Source organism: Alosa pseudoharengus, unplaced genomic scaffold (genome assembly GCF_046254945.1).
Source record: "Alosa pseudoharengus isolate Yale_2024_CS ecotype anadromous, Long Island Sound unplaced genomic scaffold, YU_APseudo_1.1 YU_APseudo_1.1_scf_2, whole genome shotgun sequence".
Taxonomy (NCBI): domain Eukaryota; kingdom Metazoa; phylum Chordata; class Actinopteri; order Clupeiformes; family Clupeidae; genus Alosa; species Alosa pseudoharengus.
The window spans coordinates 32,272,071-32,296,227 of NW_027468663.1; the positions used below are offsets into that span (position 1 = coordinate 32,272,071).

The 24,157-nt window shown below is 42.0% G+C and overlaps 2 protein-coding genes across 2 annotated transcripts in view; both read left to right on the forward strand.

Moving 5' to 3' along the window:
* The first annotated feature begins 1,535 nt into the window (after nucleotides 1-1,535).
* On the forward strand, nucleotides 1,536-14,055 carry ddr2b (discoidin domain receptor tyrosine kinase 2b). Its single transcript, XM_076295938.1, has 17 exons — nucleotides 1,536-1,704; nucleotides 2,856-2,962; nucleotides 4,547-4,649; nucleotides 5,068-5,299; nucleotides 5,610-5,757; nucleotides 6,343-6,445; nucleotides 7,170-7,353; nucleotides 7,487-7,727; nucleotides 7,860-7,925; nucleotides 8,215-8,351; nucleotides 9,441-9,645; nucleotides 9,946-10,175; nucleotides 10,895-11,016; nucleotides 11,097-11,294; nucleotides 12,484-12,718; nucleotides 12,946-13,095; nucleotides 13,669-14,055. Coding segments are annotated over exons 1-17 (2,595 nt in total). The 5' UTR covers nucleotides 1,536-1,702; the 3' UTR covers nucleotides 13,801-14,055.
* Nucleotides 14,056-20,931: 6,876 nt separating this feature from the next.
* xpr1b (xenotropic and polytropic retrovirus receptor 1b) overlaps nucleotides 20,932-24,157 on the forward strand; it is a 30,444-nt gene continuing 27,218 nt past the window's right edge. Inside the window, exon 1 of the mRNA XM_076294585.1 lies at nucleotides 20,932-21,367. Coding sequence (XP_076150700.1) covers nucleotides 21,299-21,367 — 69 coding nt within the window. The 5' untranslated portion in view covers nucleotides 20,932-21,298. The remainder of the gene's footprint in view (nucleotides 21,368-24,157) is intronic.

Sequence of the window (24,157 nt, forward strand, 5' to 3'; positions counted from 1 at the left end):
CAGCAGACACCCAGCAACACAACTGCACTGAGAGATCTATACAGTTGCATTTCCATTTATTAATTTGTTCTGACACTATTTGTTTCCAAGCAACAACTGAAGCAGTCTAGCTTAATGTAAAGAACGTGTAAGATATCACCCTCAGTGTACTTTCTCAGTCTCTCATTCTTTAATGTCAAGGGTTAATCAAATGCCAACATGTCAGACCCACAAATAAACATAAAAATGCATCTGCTGACATTTTACTGTGCTGTGCCCACTGTGAGCCGCTATCCCTGTGGTGCTTCTCCCTCTCAGGGCCTCACTCTCTCTGAGGCAATGCATGATACATCACATTGTTAAAGATCATTGTTCTTACTTTGATACATCATTAGCGGACTGTTTCATGTTTCTGTGCTGATTGCATTAGAGTATCATTGTATTGAATAACACTGTATTTTACAGACTGTACAGTATGTCAAAATTGTAACTCCTCTTGCCAGCCAATTCTTTGTCCTTGTCTGTGTTCACAAATTGATCTGCCTCTGTGTCATTTCCTGTCACTGTCCTGATATTAACGGTCTGATAACAGTTCAGTATGATTACTGGAGAATTACTGTAGCATGCATCAGAATGTCTAACTGTTATTTGAGTTTCAGAGTTATCTGGATCCAAAAAGCTGTTCAGTGCTGGGTAAAAGTTACCCCTTCCCTGTTAATACAGTATGTGTCTGCACAGACCCATGTGTTGTAGTTGATTGCTTCTAATGAACATTTCCCTGAATAAAATGTTTTTTTGTTGCTTATTTGTGTCCATCTGGTGTATTCTAGATTAACTTTGATTATAATTATTATTTGCTCAAACTAAATATTATTCAGTGTCTCCTCAATTGTCTATGCAAACATGAAGGAAAACTGAATGAATCTGAAACTGAATGTTTATTAGGTTAGGTTCTTTATTGTCCCAAGGGGATTTAATTTTTCACACATCAGAGGTTTCAAGCAGCATGTAATATTATATTGTCATGAGGTTTAGGAAGTAAATTATAATTATCAGTTTACAGATTATATATTAAAAAGAGGGGGGGAAATACCAGTTTACATCACAGATCATAAGTAGCTGCTTGCAGTTGTTTCATGGTAGTATTGTCAATTGATAATAATACCTTTAAACTGACATATTTAACTGGATATTTAAGATTGAGGATTACAGTAACACTTTTTAGTGTCAGCATTGTCTGTCTATGGCTCAGTCACACACAATATATTTAAAGGAAAAGACAGTATCCTAATACTACATTTGAACACAAGTGGACCCATAAAATGCAACAGGTCTTTCTGCAGGAACATTAAATGATGTACATGTTGACTACAGTGCACAGTATTTTTTTGGAGGAAGGCTTAAACGTATTGTCCCAGCATAGAACTAGTGGCTGGAGTGTGCTCCTTTTTTCTCAGTAACTCTGTGGCCGTCTAAACGTATGCTATAAACAGCCACTCTGGGACATAATTGAAACCTTCTGTGTTTCAGGTGGAATTCTGGGGCTGTTGGCATCTCTCCCGCCTTGCTCGGACTGTAAACTTCCTTCAGTCTACTTCTCCACTAGCCGGAGAGCTTCTGACTGTGCCCTGCTCTCGCACTGAAGAAGTCCAGATGAGACGCACAACAGTGGAATATCATCAGTACAGTCTGGACCAATGTCTTGAGGATTTCAACATTTGAAATGTAAGTTTGGACCCTTAACTACTGTGTGTTTTCAATGTGTGTATTATACTAGAATCACAGACTGATTTTCAGTGTTATGCTATCTGTGGCTTAGACGTAATACTTCTTGGACATTTACATTGTACATTCAGAATCATTTAGTGTCCTACTATCTCTAAAAAATCTGAAAATTTTAGCTGAAATGCCTTTTTTTTCATCAAACAAAGTAATATAATCAGACATACAATTTCAGAATGAAATGAAACTCAATACTTATGTTTTCACTGCAAAGTATCAATGTAATGTTTTAATAAAATCAATTATCAATATCTCTAAAATGAATTTAATAAAATCTAGTACTGAGGCTGGGAAAATATTGACTGTTTTCAGGCACATTAATATGACATGACACGTGGGAAGACAAAGTATGCTCTCAAGTGTTCACAGGTAGAGCACACAGCTAATATAGTAAAACATTGCACAGGGGTGAGAAATCTGCCCCTCACCTCAGGAATGACTGTATATGCTATACAACACCCCTCACCCCTCCCTCCCATGCTTATCAAGGGAGACATACTTACATACCAGCATTTATAGGTTTTCCCTAAGATAAATAAACACCATGTACACAGTGGATTTTATTTTTATGCCATTACCTGCCTCTACAAGAGGACTACTGTGCTCCTCTCAGTCCCAGTAAACCAGGCAACTCTAACAGGACTCCGTTTAAATATAGTCAAGAGAATTACACTCTTAGTTTTATTGCTAACATTGTTTTTTGCCAAAATTACTTTTCAAGCCAACAGCTTGACTTTGAGGTACCCATAGTTAGCTTTTAAAAATCGCCCAGCTGTGAAAACAGTTTGAGTTTGAAATGTTTATGGAAAGCCTTTCATGTTCAGATGGATTAAGACATCTGTTGTATAAATATTACTGTTCTGACACAGCTATTAATCTAGAATGGAGGTTGGTGTGTTTGTATGTGTGCTTGTTTAACATGCTATGAAGGGTGTATGAAACTATATTCATGTATTCACCTATTTCATGTCATAATTATTTATGTGTGTATACTGGTTAAATGAGTTGACTATGTGCTTTTTCTCAAAAGAGGAAATGTTAAACTTTTAAACACTTTTAAAACTGTTAAAAGTATTTTCTGTCTGATGTTTTAGGGATAATCACTATCCAGATGTTGAAATGAAGTTGCCTCGGGAATGGCAATTACTCCTCCTAGTCCTCCCACTGTTGCTTGATGTGGCACATCCTCAGGTAAATCCAGGTAAGTATCTGACATCCTTTACATGCAGCCAATACTCTTAATATGCTACTGGCCCTTTGTGGAGACATACCAGGTTGGTTATGGTCATATTCATAAGGAAACAGGTCTGAGGAATGGAATTCCTGACATGGTTTTCCCTGAAACTGCTCATTCGTCTCAGTGGTGATGATGCAGTGGCGTGTTGCTCCAGTGGCCAGACAGCTAACAGGAGGGTCATTTACACACCCGAGGGCCCGAGGCGAGTGGACTGGACACCCCACCGGGGGTCTGGTGTCTGTTGTGCCTGCCAACGCCAACAGGAGCTGTGTGGGTGCGCAGAAAAGGTCCCATTCATCGCCTGCTGCCGGACTTTTCCACCAGCGGCCTCTCTGCCGCCCAGCGCACAGTGGCGTCCATTCATGGCCGGGCTGTCCGGCTCCGCGGCCGCTACCCTGCTGAGTCGCTCCGCAGCCCCCGCAGAGCGGCTCAGACCACCTCTCTGATTGGACGTCGGCCTAAAGCCCATGCAGGGTTGCGAGCGGCTTTGAGAAATGCACTGAGCATGTCAATCAAGCCTCAAATACACAGGGATGCAGTGGGGGGTGGTAGGTGTTCTGTGAAAAGAGGATACAAAAAAGTGATGCAGAGGTGAAATCGATAGGCTTCTCAAGAGAACGGAAAAAAACATATTCAAAGAGCTAAAGATAATAACAAAGAAAAACATCACATCTTAAATGCTAAGGTTCATTTGTCCTATTTCAAACAGCACAAAGGGTTCTGTTGCCAATTTGAGAAATGCTGTCATTCACACAAAGTTCTGGTGAAACAATCTCCACTTTCAAATGTGAGTCACAGGCCCACTCTTCCTCACCTTCCTCCTCACGCTCTCGTCCTCCCTTGAGGACAGCCGGGCTCCTGTGAAAGAATGAAAAATAAGGAAATGGCATACAAAGCCTCTTGCTTCTGCTTCTGCTTGCATTGGCACTAACATAAAGGTACCTCTGTTCCTGTGAAGGAGCTGAGGCCTCACTGGTGGGCTGCTGAGGGCTACTGAGGCTGTTTTGGTTGAGGGGTGTGGGGCTGGGCAGGAGAGAGGCCACTGCGTGTCCAATTCCCATGTTTCCTGATTAGCTATGGACTTCTCACAAAACCGCAACACCTACAATAACACTTTGTGCCGAGCTGTGTAGACTTACTCTTTGTTGTGAGGCCTGGTTCAGTGGTTCTGTATGTACCGGTGGTAATGCTGCTTTAAAAAAAAAAAGCCTACTTCAGAGAAAAGGAAGTTTGAGGTAATAAGATGTTATTGATGGTCGTTTCTTGGAATGGGAACAAACGTATCTTAAAACTGCAGTGTTTGCTTAGTTCTGAAGCAGTTACTGAACACAGCCACTTCATAAAGTCATTTTGTTATTTATTTTCAAAACAAGTAGTCAAAACTTTCCAGTTTTTAGGTTCCTCATTTAAAATGGCTTCCTCCTATGCTTTGCCTGCCTGTGATTTCAGTGTCTAAAAGCGCTGGATGATCTCAGCATAAGTGTGTGGAATGGACTTTCTGTTAGCCGCGTTAGTCTGGTCTGACTGTGGGGTTGCTGCTGTTTGCAGGCGTGTGTCGCTACCCTCTGGGGATGGCGGGAGGGCAGATCCAGGACGAGGACATCTCTGCCTCCAGCCAGTGGTCAGAGTCCACTGCAGCCAGATATGGCAGGTGGGCATGCATGGGCAAGAGCACGTACACATCTAAAGAAACACAAGCACTCACACAGACACATACACACACATACAGACGGACACACACGCACACATATACATGGACATGCACTCATGCTGAGATCTCTCTCTCACTTTCTCTCTCGCACACACACACACACACACACACACACACACACACACACACACACACACACACGCACACATATAAACTTATTTGAACTAAAGAAACATAAACATAGTACCTAGATGGACACAAAGTCATGCTATACACCCCCTGAATATTCAGCATGCAGCTAACATCTAATGTTTCACACACATACACACACACACACACACACACACACACACACACTAACGTGTATAGCCTACATCTCCTTACATGGGAACACATGACATATTTGATGTCCCCATAGGCTGGACTTTGATGATGGTGACGGTGCGTGGTGTCCAGATGTGATGGGCGAGCAGGAGCCTCTGAAGGAATTCTTGCAGATAGACCTGCGCACGCTACACTTTGTCACGCTGGTGGGCACCCAGGGGCGCCATGCCGACGGTGTGGGCAATGAGTTTGCCCAACGCTACCGCATCAAATTTAGCCGAGATGGCACCCGCTGGGTGGCATGGAGGGATCGGAAAGGGAGGCAGGTACACATCGTGTTGGATCTACTGCTGTGAACAAACCAGACCTCCTTTCAAACAGTAGAGTGATCTGGTTTCCATTTCTGTTTATATGAATTAGACTGTATGGTCACTAGGACTAACATGATTATACAGAAAGCCTCATATAGCTTCATAGAGAGCAGACATATTCCTCTAACTGTTCACTGTTGGTGTAATGTGGTTCAAGGCTGGCGATGCTATAATCCATTTGTGGTTATGTGGCTTGTTCTTACAGTAATATTTGTTGTCAGTGTAGAGATTACAATTGACTGCAGACCTTTTGTCCTTGATACAGATCATTGAAGGGAACAGAAATGCATATGATGTGGTGCTGAAGGACTTGGAGCCTCCCATCATCGCTCGCTTTGTCCGTTTCATGCCCGTCACGGACCACTCTATGATTGTGTGCATGAGGGTGGAGCTGTATGGCTGCGAATGGTTAGGTGGGAACCCTGTTTCTCAAAGAAAAAAAAAAATTTACAGCCTTGTGGAAATTATTTGAAAAAAGTGGTAAAAACATAGCCCTGTCTGATAATTGTTTAAACTGCATCTGACTGCTTGTTCAAATTGCATCTGACTGCTTAAACTACATTAAATTACTTTAAAACCAAGGACCAGTTGGAGATCACAAAGGCCAAATCTCACTACATTAGTGAAAATGAACATTTTGTGGATGTAAAATGTTGTGTTTTCTTCTGGTATATGCTACATCTTTCTACCAGTAGTTTTTCTGTTATACTACTTCTTGTAGAATGGATAAATCACACCGAAAACATAACCTCCTTTGAGGAGGTAATACATTGATAAGGGGCATTTTGGAATATGAAATGGGGAAGGAAGTGAAATACAGAGAAATTATGTTTTCTTTTAATTCATTTGAACACAGGTATACAGTAATTATCTATTTTTGTCAACAGCCATAAACAAACATTTAAAATGTCAAGATTATCAGATAATTAATGCTTACATTACACATTACACTCCGTGGAGGAATCTGACAAATTCTTTATCCTCTGCTTTTGCAAAAGATGGCCTTGTGTCCTACAGTGGTCCAAATGGACAGCAGATGACGCTGAAAGGCCAGCGAGTCGACCTGAATGACTCAGTGTATGATGGTGCGATGGGCAACAGGTGAGCTGCCCTTAAAGTTTAGTAGGAAATGCAAACACAAACACAAACACAAACACACACACACACACACACACAAACACACACACACACACACACACACACACACACACACACACACACACACACACACACACACACACACATACACACACAGTGTACACACAAACACATCTCAGTGAGTAAACCTCCCTCTGTCCTCACCTGAGGTGCATACTGTGAAAATAGACGGAATGAAATCTGTTTAGCCTATGGCCGTCTATGGAAAACATTAATATATAATTCAATATAAATCATTTGAAAGAGCCATTTCTAATTTTTAAACTGAAAGAAACTTACAATGGACACTTTTCATTAGCTTTTTAGTTATTCTTGGTTATAAATGTTTCTGAAATTGCCCTTTTCTCTTGGAATTTCCAGGAATCTGGATCATTGTTGTAAAATTCTATTGGGGTATAGAGGGTTAAGACATTTAAGGTATCTTGCAGTTTGTCTTTGAAGGAGTGATATACTGATATACAACGATTTTGACAACAATGGCAATTGTAAAGGGACCTAAATTAAGTAAAGCTAGACCATTGAAAATGATCAGGATCAAATTAATCAGACTTCATGAATCAATTGTTTGACAGTAGACCGACAGTAGGATTTAGACAATGAATGCAGAGGTGACAGTAAGGTATTCTGGTGACTGTCAGTAGGGTAATGTTCCTTCTCTTTGTTCTAGTCTGACGGAGGGCCTTGGTCAGCTGACCGATGGAGCCTGGGGTCTGGATGACTTTACTCTGAGCCAAGTTTATGGTGTGTGGCCAGGATATGATTATGTGGGCTGGACCAATGCCAGTTTCCCCAGTGGATATGTGGAGATGACCTTTGAGTTTGACCGTGTGAGAAACTTCTCCTCAATGAAGGTTGGTTCACTAGATCAGAACCAAAAAGGATATTGGATCATTAATAATAATCATGTACCCTCTGTTGTTATGAAAGAACACTTTTGAAGGGTTCTCTACAGATTACTGTAAGGCTTGCTCTCTAATCCCACAGGTCCACTGCAACAACATGTATACCTGGGGTGTGAGGATATTCCGGCAAGCAACATGTTACTTCCGTTCTGAGACAGAATGGGAGCCCAATCCCGTGTCATTCCGACCCAGGGTGGACAAGATCAGCCCTAGTGCTCGCTTTGTCACTGTTGCCCTGGGCAACCACATGGCCAGTGCCATTAGGTGTCGCTTTGCTTTTAGCGATGCCTGGATGATGTTCAGTGAAATCGCTTTTCAGTCAGGTAATCTTTTCCCTGAATGAGGATACCTCTTCCAACCTTCCTCTCCTTATGTGCTTTTATTTACCATTTTTAGAATACTTAATTTCACATCAACAGTATAATAAATGTATGGCCTCCCATGCACTCTTATAGATACAGCAGTATATAACACCTCTTTGGTCCCTCGTAAGCGAGGCCACACAACGGGCCTTCACCCAGGTAAGTGATATCCATATCATCCAAATGAACTGAAGAGTCCTGTCTCTCTACAAGGTGGCCAGCAGTTTGGCTTAGAGTCACTGCTATATTTGAAAACACAATGGTGCCCCCTACTGTATCTTTTTTGAAAATGTAAACATTTAATTCTCTTGGCTGTTTTTGTCACAAAATTGGCGCGTTAACCAAATGCTTTTAACCAGAATAACTAATAGTAAAAGGCAATGTCTTCAATGTGAGACAACTGGCATTGGTCAGATATTGTTGTACTGTATATCCTTCTATCTCCCAGGAGATGATCCGACACATAAGGTGGATGACAGCAACACTAGGATTCTGATTGGCTGCTTGGTTGCCATCATTGTTATTCTGCTGGCCATCATAATCATTATCCTGTGGCGTCAGGTTTGGCAGAAGATGCTCGAGAAGGTATGCCTACAGCTGTTGCTTTGGTCCTAGTCATTACAGAAGTGCCTCAAGGCCACTGATGGTTTCTAACTAAACTCACTCTCAAACAAAATCAGTGCTGAAGAGCAAAATATTGTAGGCTGGTTCAGACATGACTTTTCAGTTATGAATATACAAGCTGTTCAAAATCAAAGTCAAAGTTAACTTTATTATCCAGAAAAAGGGGAAATTCAGGTGGTCAAGGCGCAGAAACACACACAACATATACTGTAGAAAACTTACAGATACACAATATGCTGACCCCCCCACCCCCCCCCCCCACCCACCCACAAACCCTACAAAAAAATCCCAAATATAAATAAGCCTAATAATTCACACACACACACATTTAAAGGCACACTATGCAGGCTTTTAAGCTTAATATGCAAGATGCGAGTGTAAAGAATTGCTTTACTGCATTCAAATACACGCCAGGCACCGGCTAGAAAAGTAGCGATGGAGTTTCTCAGACATTCGTCATGACAGAGCCAGCGAAAAAGAAACAAAAACCGAGAAAACAGTAGGCCTAAGGAAATTGCCAATACTGCATAGTTTACCTTTAAGAGCCTAATTGCTGGACAAATGATTAGCTCATTTTAACTTTCTTTGGACCATTGCCCCGCTGACTTACTTGAAATGTATTGTGTAGTGGATGAGTAGGGTCTCTGAGGATGCGCTCAGCTTTGCTCAATATTAGATCTTTACACAACTGAGCAGCCAACGTCTGATCACACCCAATGACTCTACTAGCCATTTTAATCATGTGTTGCAGCTTGTCCTGATCTTGCTTGCACATGTTACCAAAAACACAAATCAAACCTAAAGACAAGATGCTCTGAAGAACGGCTTTAGAAAACAGCTCCAAGATATAACGGTCAACCTTAAAATGATTTAATTTTCCTCAGGAAAAACAAATGAATGTACTTAGCTCTTCCAAATGAATACACAAATGAACGCTGTATTGTAAATGGCTAAAACATTACAATGGAAGGTGCTATACTGACAGATAAGTGATTCCCACTCTAAAGCAGACAAGACCTTTTTATGCCCCAGTGTATCCACTCTCTACAGGCGTCTCGCCGCATGCTCGACGATGAGCTGACGGCGCGCCTGTCATCCCAGAGAGAGGCTTTCTCCTATCGCCGTTCCTCTCTGTCCAGTGAGGTGGAGTCCACCTCTACATATGAAAGGATCTTCCCCCTTGGATCTGATTATCAAGAGCCATCTCACCTGATAAGAAAGTTACCAGAGTTTGGCCAGTCTACAGAGGATGCTGGTGAGGGCTAGATTTGGGAAATTAGAGAATAATGTAGTTACATTTTGCTATGCTTGTCACAGCGAATGTGTATGTATTATTTATTATTTCTAAGTGCATGCATTCCTTCATGAAGAGAAGTGCTATGGCTGTCCCTATGGAAAAACCCACAAGGCTCTGAATTGAAAATGGATCCTCAGAGTGTATTCTAAACGAGACATCTTCATCAGAGATTTATTCATAGAACCTTGAAAACCTTGTGTGTATGTGCATATGTGTATGTGTATTTATATAATACATATTATCTACACTGATCTACAGAAAAAGATACATCATCATCAAGCTCACCCCAAACAAGTTCCACTGATGACGCACCACACTATGCTGAAGCTAACATAGTGAGCGAGGGAAACGTTGCTGCTGGAAGCACCAGCTACTCCATAGCTGCTGTGTGCCTGACCATTCCCCCGGGGAGAGAGGGGGCCCTGGAGGAGTTCCCCAGGAATCAGCTCACCTTCAAGGAGAAGCTGGGGGAAGGCCAGTTTGGGGAGGTAAGAGGCAGTCTACAGCTGCATGCTTATCAGAGTGAACCATTTCAGCTTTCCTGTGTTCCATTGTCAACTATCAGGACTCTCAGTCTATAAACCTGGATTTGCAAATGAGAAAAAGTTTAATAAGAAGGGAATGACCATTTTAGGTGCAAGTTAGCTTAGGAGTTGAGTGGTCCACACTTGATTTCATGATTTCAATTGAATGCACTTGCATAAGATGTCCATGTGGGGGAGCAAGAGAGACTCTTTTGCAAGTTGAAAGGTTGGGAAACATTGTTTTAGTCCCGCATGCAGTAGATGTCCAAGTTGTTGATTCAGCTGTTGTTGGGTTCACAAAGTTCACAAAACACCAGGGCCAGTTCTGGAAAGCAGTGACTGTCTTTAATACTTCATGTTGACTTATCTACCACCTTTGACCCAAAGTTTGTTCATGGTGAGTGAGAAAGGATCTCAACTCACTGAGAGGTTGTTACTGTGCACACTGTATAGCTGTAAGACAAGGTAAATGTAAGAGATTAATAAAAACGGGCATTATTGCCAAAATTACACTGCCGTTTCATTGCTCTTGAAACTCCTGTCACGTTTAGAGAAGCAAACAGGCATAAGTTAGCTAGAAATCTAGACGCACCCTAGCGGCAGATGTGGGTCTGGCTCGTCAGGCTAGGAATAAGTATATTTAAAATAAAATAAACATGAATTCAAATTCAAATCTCTCCTAGGTTCATCTTTGTGAAGCAGAGGGCATGCAGGAATTCCTGAAAGAAGACTTTGGAGGCAATGGAGACAAACTGATCTTAGTGGCAGTGAAGACCCTTAGAGAGGATGCAGACAAAAATGCCAGGTTAGTAGTAAAATTAATGTTGAGTAGAAATATTCTTTTTAAATATTCAGATGAATCCAACTTATATTGCCCCCGCTCAGGAATGACTTCTTAAAGGAGATCAGGATCATGTCTAGGCTGAGGGACCCTAACATCATCCGCCTTTTGGCCGTGTGTGTGGAGAGCGACCCCCTCTGCATGATCACAGAGTACATGGAGAACGGAGACCTCAATCAGTTCCTTTCTCGCCATGAGCTCAAGGATGAGTCCTCTGCCCCAAGTGAGGTACCTACTATCAGGTACAACATCACCTCTGCCAGACCACTTGTCTTTAGACCATACATGGGCAACATACGGCCCGCGGGCCACATCCGGCCCGTGGCCTTTCCCTGACCGGCCCGCGTAAGGTCCGTTAAAGAACAATAGTCAAGAGCCTAGCATAGAGATAATGCATGCAAATCAATATCGTTGTTTTTATTTTGAAAGCGACTGCTATTTGTACGCCCATACATTTGTGCGTGGATACGACGTAAACACCCTTACTGATGTGCTGGTGAATAGAATTTATGCTTCTGCGTCGACACAATGCAGTTGCCTTTACGTCGGCGTAAACCTTTCAAAGTTTTGTCTCTTATGTCTGCGTCGCTCACCACCGCAAAGGTTGTTAGAACGAACTACTGCTGCTCGTTGGCGATACGAAGTGTTCATTTCAAAACGTTACTGGCAGATAGACAGTTTACAATTGGATAACCCCGTAATTGTAACCAAATGTCTGAGTTTATTTGCAAAGCTTATGTTAGCGAACTAGTATGATGCTACTACCCACAGGTTGCTTGAAGCAGCCGGCTCAACACACAGAGCGAGTTGACCAATCACAGTTATGTGCATAAAGTTAAAGCAAAAACATAGCCTACATTTTTAAAATCGTTTTCTTTGTGCATGTTGATTAACTAATGACAGCCTATTATTGTCTGCTCCACATTTTCGTAGTGTAATTCTGCATAGAGTTAATTTAATGATGGTAATGATTTAATGATGAAATATTGCTGAGTGTTTATGAAATGGTGGCACAGGCCTATCGGTTGTACTGACTCCTTCACATTTTCATGACCTAGCCTAATTATATAGATATTGTAGTACTTTTTTATATCAGTCTTTGAAAACTGAAAAAAAATTTAATGTCAAAATTTTTTTTTAGAGAATGAGGATTAAATACTGGACATAGATTAAATATTGTCTCCCTCACATTTTCATCTGTTCTTACGACTAGTAAACAAAACCATATGATTTACTTAATGTTATACAAGAACAGAATAGAACAGAATTGAGTTCAGACTTGAGTTCGGTATTTTGGGTCCGGCCCTCCTCAACAATCCCAGTTTGTCATGTGGCCCCTTGGGGAAATTAGTTGCCCACCCCTGCTTTAGACTATAGTAACATGCATTATTTGAGATCATTCATGTATAAACCTAAATATTCCCATTGCAGCTACCATACTCTGTGTGGTATGGCCATGCAGATTGCTTCTGGCATGAGGTATCTGTCTTCACTCAACTTTGTGCACCGGGACTTGGCCACACGTAATTGCCTTGTGGGTGAGAACAACAACCTCAAAATCGCTGACTTTGGCATGAGCAGAAACCTCTACAGAGGAGACTACTATCGCGTGCAGGGGCGAGCAGTGCTCCCTATTCGCTGGATGTCCTGGGAGAGCATTCTACTGGTGAGCTCTTAAACCATTTCAACATCACACTTGAAAGTGCAACAGAAACAGTAGCAGAGTTCATTCTTCGCCTGCTTACTGAACCTAACTGAACTTGGTGTTGTCAGCCTGGCTTCAGTGAAAGTAAGGTTGTCACAAGTCTTATCAACGATCCTGGAGTCCTTGTGAAAGGCTCTGGGTATGTGGTGAATGCTGTCACCTGAGATTGTACTACTATACTCTCCCAGGGTAAATTCACCATGGCAAGTGATGTGTGGGCCTTTGGGGTGACATTGTGGGAGACTCTGACCCTCTGTAAAGAGCAGCCCTATTCCAACCTGTCAGATGAGCAGGTCATCGAGAACACCGGAGAGTTCTTTAGGGACCAAAATAAGCAAGTAAGGCATCGACACACATTAAACAAACTTCTTTTCTTTCAAGCTATTGAAATTAATATTAATATTAATATTATTCTATTATATTGACTGTCTGCTTTGCATAGTGCAGTCTAAATGGTTCTGTTGTGCTGACAAAACAGTTGCAGTGTGACAGGAATTCTTCCTTGTTGATAACTTTTGTAGCTAAACTGTATCTTAACGGTCTAGCTTACATCTGATAGGCTGAATGAGATTTTGCTTGACTCTTGACGCCAAAATTCCAGTTTGATCATTTGTACAGGCAAAACGTCAATAGCTGACCTTACACATCAGACAATGTATGCTCTCAAATCCAGCTTCTGACTAACAGATCATATTTGATTAATACTGTAATATGGAGCACAGCAACATATCTAGGAATTACATATTTTTGTTTGTTTGGTTGTATTAAGATTTTTAGAGATGACTATATGTAACTGAATAGGCATAAAAGGTTATCATATGCAGCTGTATGTTGTTTGAAGGTGGAAAAAAACAAAGATTAGTAGAGTAGAATATAATGAATGGACTTGTACCTCTCCTGTACCTTTCCAGGTGTATTTGGCCAAGCCGGCCTGCTGCCCTGACCCAGTTTACCAGCTTATGCTCAGTTGCTGGCGAAGGAATGCTAAAGAGAGGCCCAATTTCACAGAGATCCACAGCACTCTACTGGCATGCCAGGAGTAGAGGCAGTGCACTGTCGGATTTAACATTCTTGCATGTCTAATTTGAGAGCACAATCAGATTCTCAACTATACATCAAAACTTTCTTCTGCCATGCTCTTAACTTTAAGTCTGTAGTAGATGTACATTGTTGTTTATATGAAGATGCCCTATGTGCAGAACATTATTTTGATGATAATAAAACATTATATTTAAACAGATAAAACATGTAAATATGCAAATGTATCAATTTAAATGAAAACAAATTAGATTTTGTGGTTCAAGCAGTGTTTGTCCTTTTGTCTTCTATTTTTGGGGGCCAAGCAGCAAAGCTGCGAAGGCACCCATTGTGTTTCTACGTTTTCCTATTATTATTAAGTATAAGTATAAGTATATATACTTTTTTGATCCCGTGAGGGAAATTTGGTCTCTGCATTTAACCCAATCGGTGAATTAGTGAAACACAAACAGCACACAGTGAACACACAGTGAGGTGAAGCACACACTAATCCCGGCACAGTGAGCTGCCTGCTTCAACGGTGGCATGAGGGGTTAGGTGCCTTGCTCAAGGGCACTTCAGCCGCGGCCCACTGGTCGAGGCTTGAACCGGCAACCCTTCGGTTACAAGTCCAGAGTGCTAACCAGTGGGCCACGGCTGCCCATTATTATTCCGTCATGGAAGTCTATGGCAGCCCATAGACTGGTAAAAAGTTGTAAAATTTGGCACATAAATTAGGCACAGTCCCCTGATTAATTTCACCAAGTTTCAAGTCGGCACCTCGAGCACTCTAGCGCCACCAACAGGCCAAAGTTGGACATGCGTTCATGCAAGTAACTTTTGACCCGTTGGCCCGATTGTCAAATATGATGTATCGTTGGAATCCTTGGACCAAGCCGAGTTCAACCCTATGACGTCATTTTCCGCCATGATGGATTTTCCGCCATATTGGATTTAATCAAAACACCTAAAAGTTTTCACAGGTCACAAAGTTTGTCCGATTGACACCAAACTTGACACACATAATCTTCAGTCCAAGCCTCAAAAAAGTTATCCCATTTTGTCTTCAAACCTGAAACCGTTCGCCCGTAACAGCCAATCAAATTTGGCCGCGAAGCCATCAAACAGGAAGTGAAGGGATATCTCAGCAATGCTTTCACGTATCAAAACCAAACTTGTTACATGGGCTCAGGACCCAATTAGGAGGAGGCTCAAGAAATTTGGTAAATTTTGACCACTGTGTGGCTCTATAATCACAGGAAGTAGGCTCATATCTCAGCAATGCTTTCACATATGGACACCGAACTTGGTATATGGACTTGGGACCCAATCCTGAGGACACACAATACATTTGGTGACCTTCGACCACTAGGGGGGCGCTAGAGATACAGGAAATTAGCTCATATCTCAGTAACGCCTTTACGTATCAAAACCAAACTTGGTATATGGACTAGGGACCCGATTCTGAGGACACACAATACATTTGGTGTACTTTGACCACTAGGGGCGCTATAATTAGGAACGCTTTCTCGTATTGACACCAAACTTGGAACGTTGATTCGTGAACACATCCTAAGGACCCACAATACATTTGGTGATGTTTGACCACTAGGGGCGGTATGATTAGCACTTTCACCTATCGTAACTTAGTATGTGGACTTGGGACTACATCCTGATGATGCACAATTAATTTGGTGTGCTTTGACCACTAGGGGCGCTATATTTATTAACACTTTCACCGATTGAAACTAAACTTGGTATGTGGAGTCGTGACCCCATATTAAGACTGCACAATTATTTTGGTGACCTTTGACCACTATGGGTGCTATAATTATCAACACTTTCACAGATGTAAACCAAACTTGGTGTGGAGTCATGACCCCATATTAAGACTGCACAATTATTTTGGTGACCTTTCACCACTAGGGGTGCTATAATTATCAACACTTTCACCGATTTAAACCAAACTTGGTATGCGGTCTTAGGAGTACATCTTGAGGACACACAATACATTCGGTGAATTTTGAATCCAGTCCAGTCCAATCCAATCCAATCAAGTCCAATCCAATCTAGCACAACACAGTCAAGTACAGTCCAATCCAATCCAATCCAATCCCAACTCCTGCTCAACTGCTTACCTGCTTGGCCCCCTCATTGCTGCTTGCAGCTATATTTATTAAATTACTTTTGGGATAATGGCTTATGTATGTCTTACCCAAAGGGACCCTACACCCATCTGTTGAGTTGGAGAAGTTCAGTCAAAGACACATCACACAGAGCACTAATAAAAAAAGAAGCTTTTGAAAAGAATAAACTATTGTGTGTAACACAGAGAGATTAAAGTTTCAAGTTTAGGCTATCCTCTGCACAAGATAGGCTACACTAGGCTATATAGTACAGCGGCTAAGCACCGGAATCATTCAGTTTTTGCAGAAAGCATGAAACTTGGCACAGTTATACTACTACCCCTAGTGATCAAAAATTGAAATGGACCCCAACGCATAGTGCCCCCTAGTGGCCGTCATCTTGAATTCAAATATGGCTACCATTCTTAAAAGAATTGTTGATACAACTTCAAAATTAAACAAGGTAAAAAAGTATTTTAAGTTCTAACACTCAATTTTTAGGGTCAAGGAAGCTATTGACATGATTTCCAGACAAACTTGATGTTGGCCATTTTGAAATCCAATATGGCGGATACCAAATGTGAAAATATAGACCATCTCTATTGTTATTCATGATAGAAATATAATTCAAAAACAATTTCATTTTCAAATTCAAATTTCAAATTTCAAATTTCAAATTCAAATTTGAACAGTAATTTTATCACATGACAACCTTAATAATATACGAGGCATCAAGTATAATCTGGTAAGATTCCAATATGGTCACTATGTGTAAAAAAATAAGCCAATTATTCTATATTTTGGTTAATTGAAGTAACTACCTACATCATCAATAAATTCTTATTCTACCTACTCTTTCTGAGCAAACCTTAACTCTTACTATACACTGCTCAAAAAATTATACTCTTTAAAAAATAAAACACATCGGATCTCAATGGGGAAAAAACATCACGCTAAATATCTACATTACATTACATTTGTCTGACCCATTTTTAGCCAAAGCGACTTACAACCTGGTAAACAGTTTAACGCTTTTAAAACAATTCTCTCAACAATTCTAGAACAATTTAAAACAATTCAAAAAGGTAGAATACAATAGGGAAAAGTGCATCAGTGAGTGCTGTTTTTATATAGTCAAGTCAGGTGGTATGTGCTAGAATTAGCTAGTTGTAAGTAGTGCTATGAGAGGAGATATTCTCTGAAGAGCTGGGTCTTTTGAGCTTTTGAGTTTTTTGAAGATGGAGAGGGATGTCCCTGCTCTAGTAGGAACTGGTAGCTCGTTCTACCAACGAGGAACAACAGATGAAAAAAGTTTGGATTGACCTGAGCGTACCAGTGGCAGAGCTAGACAATGTTTGTCTGAAGAGCGCAACGGTCGGGGGTAGCATATATGCCTGTATGAGGGCATTCGAGTAGGTGGGAGCAGTAGGTTTAGCTGGAGGTGGTGTGCCTTCATCCATGTAGATACGTCTGAGAGGCAATCCAAGATCCGTGCCGAGACCAAGGGGTCATCAGGTGAAAAGAACAGATAAAGCTGTGTGTCATCTGCATAGCAGTGGTATGACAAGCTGTGCGAATGGATAATCTGTCCCAAAGAAGTGGTGTGGATAGCAAAGAGAAGGGGGCCCAGTACTGAGCCCAGGGGGACCCCTATGGTGGGAGGCTAAGGTGCGGACAGCTGTCCAAGCCATGATACGTTAAACGAGTATCCTGTGAGGTAGGATTCAAACTGATAGGGACTGGGTAATATGTTAGGAACAAAAGGATGCCACTTTGTTATTTGGGAAAGAAAATGATCAATCCACAGAGGACTGAATTCAAAGACCCCCGAAAATATAAGTGGGAAAAATTACGCGTCCATTTTCAACTCATGATGGTACTCAGTAGTTCGTATGGCCCCGACATGCTTGATGGCATCGGGGCATGCTCCTAATGAAACGGCAGATGATGTCTTGGGGGATCTGCTCCCAGATGTGGACATGGCCATCACTGAGCTCCCTGAGAGTCGGTGGTGCAACCTGTTGGATGGACCAAAATATAATGTCCCAGCGTGTGTTCAATCGGATTTAAGTCAGGGGAGTGTGGGGGGACAGTCAATGGTATCATTGCCTTCATCCTCCAGGAACTGCCTGCACATTCTCACTACATGTGTCCAGCCATTGCTGTGCACCAGGAGGAACCCAGGGCCCACTGCACCAATACAGGGTCAGACAATGGGTCTGAAGTTTTCATCCTGATGCCTAAGAGCAGTGAGGGTGCAGTTGTCTTGCCCGTAGAGGTGTGTGTGTCCTTCCAAGGATATCCCTCCCCAGACCATCACTGGCCCACCACCAAACCGGTCATGCTGAATGATGTTGCAGGCAGCATTACATTCTCCAAGACATTTTCAGAAGTCACATGTGCTCAGGGTGAACCTGGTCTCATTTGTGAAAAACACAGGGCGTCAATGGTGAACCTGCCAATTTTGTATTCTATGGCAAATGCCAATTGAGCTGCACGTTGCTGGGCAGTGAGCATAGGTCCTTCCAGAGGCCATCGGGCCCTCAGGCCACCTTCATGAAGTCTGACAGTGTGGTCAGATACATTCACACCAGCAGCCCAGAGGAGGTCATTTTGTAGGGCTAAGGCAGGGCTCCTACTGTTTGTTTTTGCACAAAGGAGCAGATACTGGTGCTGCTGCTGGGTTAAGGACCCTCTACCATCCTGCCCAGCTCTCCTAGAGCAACTGTCTCCTGAAATCTCCTACATGCTCTTGAGACTGCGCTGGGAGACACAGCAATCCTTCTGGCAATGGAACGTATTGGTGAGTTGGACTACCTGTGCAACGTTTTTAGGCTCCAGGTACTAGCTTATGCTGACCCTAGCCAAATGTGAAACTAGAGAAAAATGAGTCAAAGAGGATAAAGATGGAAAATGCATAATTTGCTACCACCTCTAAAACCATTCCTGTTTTTACAGACCTATCTCCCTTCTTCCTTTCTTGTCAAAGTTTTTGGAGAAAGTGGTCTTCAAGTCTTGGACTTACTATATCAGAACAACCTGCTAGACCCTATGCAGTCTGTTTTCAAGAGTCATTCTACTGAAACTGTCTGTGACCGAAGCATTGAGAGTAGCTAAGTCTTCATCTAAGTTGCTAAGTCATTAGTATTAATTCTACTAGACCTATCTGCAGCCTTCAATACTGTTAACCATGACATTCTCCTTTCTACACTATCTGAACTGGGATGTCTAGGAAAGCCCTTGACTGGTTTAAATCCTACCTTAAAGGGCACATGACCTCATCACAGGTGTGCCTCAGGGATCAGTATTAGGGCCCCTACTTATCTATTTACACACTTCCTTGGGTGAGACCATTCGCTCCCATGAATTTGATCATCACTGCTATGCGGACAATACTCAACTTTACCTGTCTTGAGCTTTTGGTGTTTCCACCACAAAGCACACCCAAGGACTGGGCGCTGAACGCACTAGCCAGTTTCCTAAACGTGCTGGTTCACTGACTAGCATGAGCCCTAATGGGTCAGGAGGGAGCTAAACTCATAAGGTATTACGTATTTAAATTAGCTTCATTGACAGGCATAATCATTTTATGGGATGCAAAATGTTAAACTACAATAAAACAAAATAGATCTTTTCAAACAATAACTATGAGCCTTAAAAGAAACTTTAGCATATGCTAATTGGCCCCACCCACCTCAATTGGATTAGGCTGTAGGACAGTAGGATTATAAATGTAGAAAAAAGGGCATATTTTGGTGGGCATATTTGAAGTCAAGATAGGGGCCACTAGGGGGCGCTATGTGTTGGGGTCCATTTAAATTTTTGATCACTAGGGGTAGTACTATACCTGTACCAAGTTTCGTGCTTTCTGCAAAAACTGAACGATTCAGGTAAAAATCTGGCCTTAGCCGCTGTACTAATAGACAAAAGTAGAGACACCTGGTCATTACACCTACAGGAACCTTTATGACATCCCATCCCATTTGTGAGGTCAGGCACTGATCATGGACGAGAAGGCCGACTTGAAATCTCTGTTCGTTCATCCTAAGGCAGTGGTTTTCAAAGTGGGGGCCGGGGCCCCCTGGGGGGCCGCGAAGGGGTGCCAGGGGGACCTCAGCAAGTTGGAAGGAAAAATAAAAGCAACAAATAAATACATTTGGAAAAATCTAAATATACCTATTACTATGAGGGTTGTTTATACAATGCCATTATAATAATTTGTCGCATATCTGAACATTATATTTTCCATCAATAGTAGAGTGATAGCTCTCATATAGCAGAAAGCCCCAAAATGCAATTTTTACACACTGTGCTCCATCGCGAAGTGCTTGTGGCTAAAATAATTATTAGGATTAGCTTTATGTATTTTTAGATTTGCCGTAGTATTGTCGATGGGTTTAATAACACATCAAGGGGGTCCTTGGCCAGAGCCTTGTGGTATTTGGGGGGCCTTGTCGTGGAAAAGTTTGGGAACCCCTGTCCTAAGGTATAGCGTATGATGGCGTTGGGGTCAGGGCTCTGTGCAGGCCAGTCAAATTCTTCCACATCAATATCACCCATCCAAGTCTTTATGGAACTTCCTTTGTGTAGGCCTACCCACTTGAATTAATTGAGCTCTGCCGACATTCTGTCACAAATGTCACTCTGTCAAAAAACATTCAGCTCATTTTCATGGTGAAACCAGGCTAGACTCCATCAGTGTTTCAGATTTTGTGGCAATGGGTCTGAATGAAACACATGAATTCAGTGATAAATGTCTCAATACTTTTGTAGTGTAGCCTATGTACAAATTCACTTAAGTTTTCCAGTCACTCATGATTGATTAACAACCGTTTTAACATCCCTGTATGGAAATATCCTTAGGTTGACATGCATTAATAAATTCCTACTGGGTCAATCAAGTCAAACTGTTAAAAAAGACAGTTGCTTTGACTCAGTCAGTGAATGTCAAGCGTTTTAGTGAACCAAATAAACATCAACCACCCCCTTGCCATGGGCCAGTTGACGACAATATGACGTACCTCACTGACATTATGGCGGCCATGAGTCTCTGCTATTTAGTTATTCGCATGAAGATTTTGTACAGTGTTCCCGAAAATCAGTGGCACTGGAGCGGTCGTCGCCTAGACTGATGGGGGAGGAGATTATGTGTTGACAGTCTTATGCCTGTGACTGTTACAATTTCATCGTGTAATATGTGGGACCAGGAGTGGGGATACTCGGAAAACAACCTTAATCTCTGTACAATACCGTAGTAGACGACTGCGCTGATTCACAGCCAGTAGCTGCTACTGCTCATTCCTGTCCCTTTTAACGTTAACGAACAATTCCACTCCCGTGAAACAAAGAAGCTTCCACTAAACTGTTATCGTTAAATTAACAGATAAATGTTTGAAGGATGAAATTCACAGAGCATCTCTCTGCACACATCACTCCGGAATGGAGGAAACAATACATTCAATATGAGGTAAGAAATAGCTAACGATAACCTAGCAAACGATGGGTAACGTTAGAACCTGAACGTTAGCTTTGTGTTAATGTTTCCTTGTTGGTTCCTCAACGCTCATTGCATTTGGATTAATTTAACGTGCGTTTGCACTTGGTAGATTAGGATGACAGTAAATTACAATGAAAATGTAGTGCACACCGACATTTCATTTGTGCAGTTGACTCCAGTGGATTACCTAAAGAATAACGTTAGCGTTGTTAGCTAGTTAGTTTGTTATCGCTAGCTGGCTAGCTGTTTTAGCTAGGTTTGCTGTACTGACAGGCCATGTAAAATGTGTATGATTAATGTTCATACGATGGTTAGGATTTGCCAACTAGCATCTTGTATTGCAAGTTATTGTAATGCAGCAACAGAAAACCACGAACGTAATCGTCACGGACATCGTACCGTTACATTTGTTTACTGCAGATAGTTTCTTGTTGAAGGTTATCGTTAACGTCACAACTTATAACGCTAACCTGAAAATATTTCAAGCAACGTCGAACATCACCTTAACGTTAACGTTGCACTGGTACCGTTACAGATAACATTACCTGCATAACAAAGATAACCATTTTTTTGATCATTTCTGCGTATATTTCATACTTCGCATTATTGTTCTACATCGCCCGCATTGTGGCGAAAACACTGCGCAGTCTTGCGCATTGGTGAGTTATCGAGGTGTAGTGGTGGTCTCTTGTCAGAATTTGTCAGCCACTGACTTACCTTTAGCGAATCAACTAACGTTAAAATAGCTAATAATGTAAGTTAGCAAACATATCAATCTGTCAGAAAAGTTATTGCCCTATGTGCAACATTTTACTGGTAACAATCCATGTTATATCCATGTGGTTTTATCAGCGCTGACTGTCAAGGTCTTTGCGAATGGTTGGTAATTTTTCTTAATGTATGTTACCCCTGCATTAATTTGTGGGTTGCTTCATTCTTTATTAAATAGAGCGATAAACCATTCCAAATGTTGTCATGTTGTTATCAGAATGGAGAATAATGACATCCAGTGGATTAATAGCCTACCATCCACAATAGAGATGAAGACCCTGTTAGTTGTTATTGCAGTGTACTTACTCTGACTGATAAAAGGTAATTTTGTGTGGTATATACCTACTTAGCAACTCGTGGACAAAGTCGTTTTCTAGGTGTGACACTAAGCATGAAACCTTTTATGAGCCATGAGTTTAGACATGTTTTCATGCCCAGCTAGTTCCCATTGATTCAGCAGAAATTACTCAGGTCTGGGGTTTCCTTTGCTATAACATAATGCTCATGCCTTCAAAGAATAACACATTAGACATAATTGAATCATGTTGCATGATTGCATACAAGGTTGTCTGAGGATGGGTTTGAATGGAGCCAGCAGTGCTTTGGTCTGCTCCAGCTCCCTCTGGTTTAATGGCCTAAACCTAATGACATTATTTGTGTCTTGACAGTCTTGTTAATTAGCTACTGTACCATTACTACCATGTCTTTTGGACTATCATATCAAATCAAACTTGTCTGTCTCTCTGCTCTACTCAAGCACAGATCCTGAGTATGTGCTTTGTGAAGTGTATGACTACACATAAGCTGTGTGTGTGTGTGTGTGTGGTAGCTGACTGAAGGACAGAGAAGACCTGAGTAGGCAGCACTGACCTCTGGTTTGTAATTCATGCTGTAAGAAAGCTGATGCCAGCTCATTTCATGGGAGAGGGGAGTTCTGCAAATATCTGGTGCCAGTGATCAAGTGTGTGGGATATCACATGAATATGCTTGGGATCACAAATGCAGACACACAGAGGGAGAGAGGGAGAAAAAAGACAGAGAGATAGAGAGAAACAAACAATAGAAACAAGACATTACTCATAGCACGCTGCATGCATTGTATTCAGACCAACAAGTCTACTGCAGTTCAAATGTCAACTATTAGCTAACTGTTTGGCCAGCACTGACTTGCATGTTTTATCCCTAGGGCTAGTACATGTTTTTTTTCTATGCTTGCTTTAGACAGCCCCAGCAGAGTTTTACATGTTTACAAGTATTCCCAAGTGAGAGTTTCCCTCAGAACAGAGCACAGGGTTGGTTGAAGGGGCCTGGGTCATGCTGTGAAGAATAGCAGCACACTGCAGGCTCCATAGCGGAGGTGCCGAAGCCGCCGCTGACGGACAGGCAGTCTGGCTCAAATCTCCTCTGCCATGTTGATGAAGTTTCTCACAGGGAACTGCCAAACAGACTCCTGCAGGCAGAGATAACACGCGTGTGTGAAAGAGGCCAGCGTGAGAGCCCGCGCAGGGGAACGTAGAAAGATGGAAGATGGGAGGGGGACGCGAGGAGGAGAGGGAGAGGAAGAAGTCTGGAGAGAGAGAGAGTTAGCTTGCAGTCACATATGAAGAAAAATGCTAAAATCGCCACTCATCACAGATATGGCACACACACACAAATGTGTACATCAAGACCATGGACCTCAGATGAACTCAGTGTCCAGTAGTACACATGCACATGCACATAGACAAGCACATGTATTAGTCAGGTTTATGGTGAGGGGTTATCTGGTTCCTGGGAACCTGAAATGCCGAGCTGTGTGTGCTCAGCTCAGAGTGGTTGTGCAGCCCGTATGCTTTGTCCCTGTGTCACAAGGCCTCCCTGTGGGCCATCAGGGCCTACACAAGCCCCTTTACTCATAGCACATATGGCTAGGCCTGCCCCTACACATCTATACACTCAGACAAGGTTGTTTGTCCTCTCAGGGAAAAAATAAAATAAAAATGGTATGCT